This window comes from Daktulosphaira vitifoliae, unplaced genomic scaffold (assembly GCF_025091365.1).
Source record: "Daktulosphaira vitifoliae isolate Bord-2020 unplaced genomic scaffold, ASM2509136v1 Scaffold_3, whole genome shotgun sequence".
NCBI classification, from domain to species: domain Eukaryota; kingdom Metazoa; phylum Arthropoda; class Insecta; order Hemiptera; family Phylloxeridae; genus Daktulosphaira; species Daktulosphaira vitifoliae.
In genome coordinates, this window is record NW_026099574.1 from 40,405,083 (window position 1) to 40,410,398 (window position 5,316).

Here is a 5,316-nt window from a genome sequence, read left to right on the forward strand (position 1 = left end):
TGAAAAAAAAAATGTTTAAATTATTATTATTTTGCAAGTAATTGAGTGGGTTATGATAAAAAAATCACCCTATATATATTTAACACGAAAATTTATTCAGGCCTGAAATTATTACATATTTTTTATGGATGTTAAATAATTTTAAGCACGTGATAAATTTAGCTATTTTTATTTTATTCGACGATCCAATCGTTAACATAGTTTAATAGTTCAAAATAATATACGCCCAACCAGTGTGCAAAAATTCATCTCAGAGACATCGCAGTGACATCACTTTGAGCAGTGTGATGCTACATTTTAGAGCCTATTTTGTTGTTAAAAAAAATGTCGATCCTTAACTACCAGACTTATGAATTCTATGCATGCGATTTAACAAAAAAGAAATCCATGCGACGTTACATTGAGACTTCTTTAGGTAATTAAAAAGTAAACACATAGACGTTATAGATAATTCTCCGCTATGATAGAAATGCGAGTATTCTAAGTAATTTGCAAATTAATTCACATAGATGTCACAAAGAGTTATTGAGTGGGTGTATATAAATATATACATACAGTCACTTATAATTAATTAACTATTTGCATACAATTGTTTCTCAGTAAAATAATACACTTAATAAAATTTATAATGATGGGAAGTATGAATTACAAAAGTACTAGATAAACTTCATACGGATTTATGATAGACATTTAATTAATCAACTAATATTTTCAATGTTAAAGAATAATAAAAGTTGTTCAAATCAAAAATTGAGAATTATCCGGAATATTAATTAATAACCAAAAAGATTATCATATTATAATTGTAGCAGTATTTCTGGTTTGAAAAACATTTCCATGGCAACCATTTATATATTTATAAACGATGATGGTTTTCACATAAAAATCAGTTTCGATCTAATTAAGTGAATCAATAATTTTCAATACAAAAAATGGTTAATATTATTACACGAATAATAAGAATTGCCAAGAAGAAACTTGGGTTAAGAAAAAAACGCAATGGTAATTCTATGCACATTTGAACGTTTGCTAAATTTATTTTCTCTATTTATGATTAATTCTTACGTGTTACAGTCATTATAATTTTTTTTTTTACGTTATTAATTTTTATTTTATTTAGTCACCTCAGTAGATTATGGAACACAAACAAACAAATTGACAGATGATATAAACGGTCAAATAAAATCTGTTCCAGAAGCACATATTTTGGAGTCGCAGAATAAGGAAGTTCAAGACATTGCAGTTCAGACATCTTTATTAACCTCTGAGAAACTTACTCAGACTAATATTAAACTTATGTTCAATGTGTCCGAGACACAAACAGAATTGTCCTTACTGAATTCATTAAATTGTGAAACGCAAACTGACGTGTCATTAGAAAATATTATTTCAAATAAAAAATCTTTGCATGAGCGTCGTAATTCAATTTCAATATTAAAAAATTATATGCACACTGGTTCTCAGTGTTGTCTCTTACCTACTACAAACGAGCCCCTTTTAGACACTATAAAGAAATTACCTTTAAAAGGTATGTTTAATTTACAAGTATGAAAACAATTTTTTATTTATAGTAATTTTATTTAGTAAATAATTGCGTTGAGGAAGTAATTAATCCTTCAACGACACTTAATGACGCTCAAGAAAAGACTGAACCGTATGTGACAAAAAAACACATAACCACTGAAGGTAAATTTGAACAAATTTCTAATAGAAATATCACATTAGTTGATGAAATTATAGAACATGATGATTTGAAGTCATGTATTTCGTTTCCTTTAGAAGCATCTAAAGAAGGTCGGTTTACTTTAAAATTGAATAGACATATATAATTTTCAATGATTAATATTGAATTTATATAAATAAAACAATTATTTAATAATTTATTTTGAATCGTGACAACAATCATTTATTTTTTCATAAATTATTTAGTTCAGGAATACGTTCAAATAGACGTGTTAAATTTCTATAATTTGTTATTTATAAATGTACCTATAGGTTATATTTTATGATAGTAAAAAGAAAATTGTAAATATTTTAATTTATATTTTAGTAGATGCGGTGTATGATTGGTCAAATGCTGTAGAGGACTTCAATAAAACATACTTGGTAATTAAAAATCGTATATTCAATTTTTTTCTATTTAACTAATACTGAACAGTTTAGTTCTTAATGTTAGACTTTTATTATCAAGCATAGTTTTTTTTAGAGAGGACTTATATTAATAAGTCATATTAATAAATAAATAATATGACTATTTAATAGAATGTAGGTGTAGTGAACAAGCAGAACGGATCTCAGGTCGACAATGGTCTACAATTCTATACTCTGGATGATGTTCCTCAACTTCAATTAAGGAATAATTATGATTATGGCATGAGAGTGCTGTACTGTCAAGCAGATTTTTTTTGCATGACAAAAGTCAAAAATGAACAAATAATAAGAACTATGGAAAATATTATGAATGTATATTATAAACATACACAAGATTGTAATTTTAAACCACGACGTGATGAACTTTGTGCCGTTAAATATAGTAATCAACAATTTTAATTATTAAAATACTATGAAGATAAATAAACTTCATACGGATTTATGATAGACATTTGATTAGTCAACTAAAATAATTTATTAGTACCTTTTTTCTTTCATATGAGTGCATCGTAACTCATAACATTCAAACATTGTCTTTAATTGAGAAATATTATACCAAAAAAAAAAAAAAATTTCCATTATTTTCTTCTTAATATATCTATTTTAATTTAGGTGACGGTAACTGGTATAGAGGAGTTTGTACTGGTGTTGAAAATACCGTGGATGGAAGTCAATTTTATAATATTAATTTAATCGATTGGGGAGAAACGGTTTCTGTAATATCAGCTGAACTGCGTAGATTGGAAACGTTTTATATGAAACACGCGCCTTTGGCAGTTAAATGCATTATATCGGGTATCTATAATATTATTAGTTTATTCGTTGAAAACTCAATAATTTTTTTATTTTAGATTTCAAATTATCCAACGCACGTAAAAAAACTCTGCGCAAACTGACGAATAATGTATATAAATGCAAAGTCAATTTAAGACTTGGTACCCGTAACTATTTAATATCTTCGAAAACAATTCTGGACATATTACGTTATCGTTAAGATTATTGATATTCTGTTATGTATTATATATTTTTGTCCAGTAGTCAAATAATTAAGTTAACTTGTGTTTAAAGAAATTGTTTACTGCTTTCATTATATAATTTAAAATAATAATATTTACTTAGATTGTTTAAGATAAATTTGTATAATTAAAATATTGTATTCTATTTATTAGATCTTTTTCCTTTAATAATTAGTATTGAGATCTTGAATAAGGCAATTTAACAAAGGTACTATAGATAACACTTTAGATCTAAATGTTAGACTTTTATTATCAAGCATAGTTTTTAGAGAGGAATAAGTCCTACTACAAACTACTACTAGAAACTATAAAGGAATTATCATTAAAAGGTATGTTTAATTTACAAGTATGAAAACAATTTTTTTACTTTGCTAAATTTATTTATTTGCTTACTTTACACACTATGTACTGCACATTAAAGCAATAATGACCATTATAAAATCGAAAAAGAACAATATTTTGGAGATGATCTTATATTCGTTTTTGGATATATTGCATTAGTAAAGAGTTATAATTGATTGAAGTATAATAAATAAGTACAGTTTCATTTTCCATTATCAAGCTTAATTTTATTTAAATCCCAAAATGGATTATGGATAAGCTCTACATTTAATACTGAGTTAGTAAAATTTATTCTATTAAGATATGTTGTAGACTGCTTTTGTTGATCTTTTTTGACGATTTGTGCTGCCTCTATCGATTATATTTTAAATATATTGTCAGTTGATGGTGCAGAGTGCGGTATGGCTTGTCGAGAACGTTATCAATATTTCTTTAAATAATTTTGCTAACACGTGCGGACCAATTTTATTGTGCAGGCACACAATATCTGAATTGTAATTACTTTTCACAAATTTAGCATCCATGCGATGCTGAGAAAGTATTAATTTTACTATGATGTATTTTTTTTTTTGTGTGTGTATTTGTGTTTACCACTTTTTCACAGCTCTCATCGATCGGATTTTTTTCAGCAAAACGTTAAAAGATCACAAATCGTATGTAGTCGAAAAAACTACCCTCAAAAATTGAAATTTGTTTTTTTTTTATTTTATTATATTTAATTTGACAATTTTTTGTACCCATGACTAGTGGTATTATAATTAAAGTGGCATCCCATATACCAGCACTCACTAGCTGCCACTGAAATATATATATATACGTACATAATAAATATTTTTAGTAATATGTATGCAATTTTTATGTAACAGTTTCTTACATTTATTAAGTTCACAATTTTGTAAACGATTATTTATATTTTTACATTTTAAATTACAGTGCATAATCTATTAAATTATTATCAATTACATTATATAGAGAGTGTTCAGTAAGTGAGGAAACAGGTTTATATTGTTCTCATTGTAACAATTTACCTATTTCCTTACTTACTGAACACCTGTATATAATCACAAATAAAATATAAAAGGAAAATTTAAAACTTCCATTAAACAATACAACAATTTTTTCTGCTAAAAACAAACAAACAAGGAATAACTTTTATGTTGTAATAGTTGTGATTGAATAATTTGTACTAAAAATTGTCAAAGCCCTCATAATATACATTTTATAAATGCAATTTATTTACAATAATAATGGCGATAAATAACGAATAGCAAAATAACCTTACAGGATGGTCTATAAATAATAATTTTATTTATTTGAGAGACCAATTCCAACAAACGTTTTCAGCAGAAGGAAAAATATATTTTAAAAACTGCAACAAATTCATTGAATTTTCAATTCGATGGACAGATTCTGAGGTTAATCGAGTCACAAGTAATAAGAGCGGCTAATTCAAACAAAAGATTAGTTCATAAGCAAACTGGCAACGTGGTTTTCATTAGTATTAATAACGTTCATAACGCTCTGTCCCTTCTGATTTTTTAAAGCAACGTTGCCAGTTTGCTTATGAACTTATTGCCCTACCGCAGGCCACGCAATTGAGTATTGAATGAAACAGGATCCCTCCATCTTACCATTTGCCCGCCAAGTTGTGTGTCTCTCATACAGTGTATTAACTGTACATTTATGATACTTTGTTCAAGTAGTTATTTGAATTTGTCGCTCTTACTTTCTAACTCGATTGACTTCTGTATTCATTTTCTCAAATAGCTGTCCACCAAATTAAAAATAATCGATGAATTTGTTGTGT

At 26.8% G+C, this 5,316-nt stretch overlaps 1 protein-coding gene across 1 annotated transcript; it reads left to right on the forward strand.

The window, feature by feature from the left end:
* Nucleotides 1-59: 59 nt before the first annotated feature.
* On the forward strand, nucleotides 60-3,300 carry LOC126903191 (uncharacterized). The gene is made up of 7 exons (XM_050681248.1): nucleotides 60-1,002; nucleotides 1,121-1,528; nucleotides 1,585-1,686; nucleotides 2,051-2,106; nucleotides 2,263-2,533; nucleotides 2,764-2,946; nucleotides 3,003-3,300. The coding sequence occupies exons 1-7, from the start codon at nucleotides 933-935 to the stop codon at nucleotides 3,143-3,145; spliced, it is 1,233 nt and encodes a 410-aa protein (XP_050537205.1). The 5' UTR covers nucleotides 60-932; the 3' UTR covers nucleotides 3,146-3,300.
* The last annotated feature ends 2,016 nt before the right edge of the window (nucleotides 3,301-5,316 follow it).

Coding starts and splice junctions, on each gene's coding strand:
- LOC126903191 (XM_050681248.1), top strand. CDS start 933: ATGGTTAATATTATTACACGAATAATAAGAATTGCCAAGAAGAAACTT. Junction 1,687..2,050: donor AAAACACATAACCACTGAAG/GTAAATTTGAAC, acceptor TTTATATTTTAG/TAGATGCGGTGTATGATTGG. Junction 2,107..2,262: donor ACTTCAATAAAACATACTTG/GTAATTAAAAAT, acceptor ACTATTTAATAG/AATGTAGGTGTAGTGAACAA.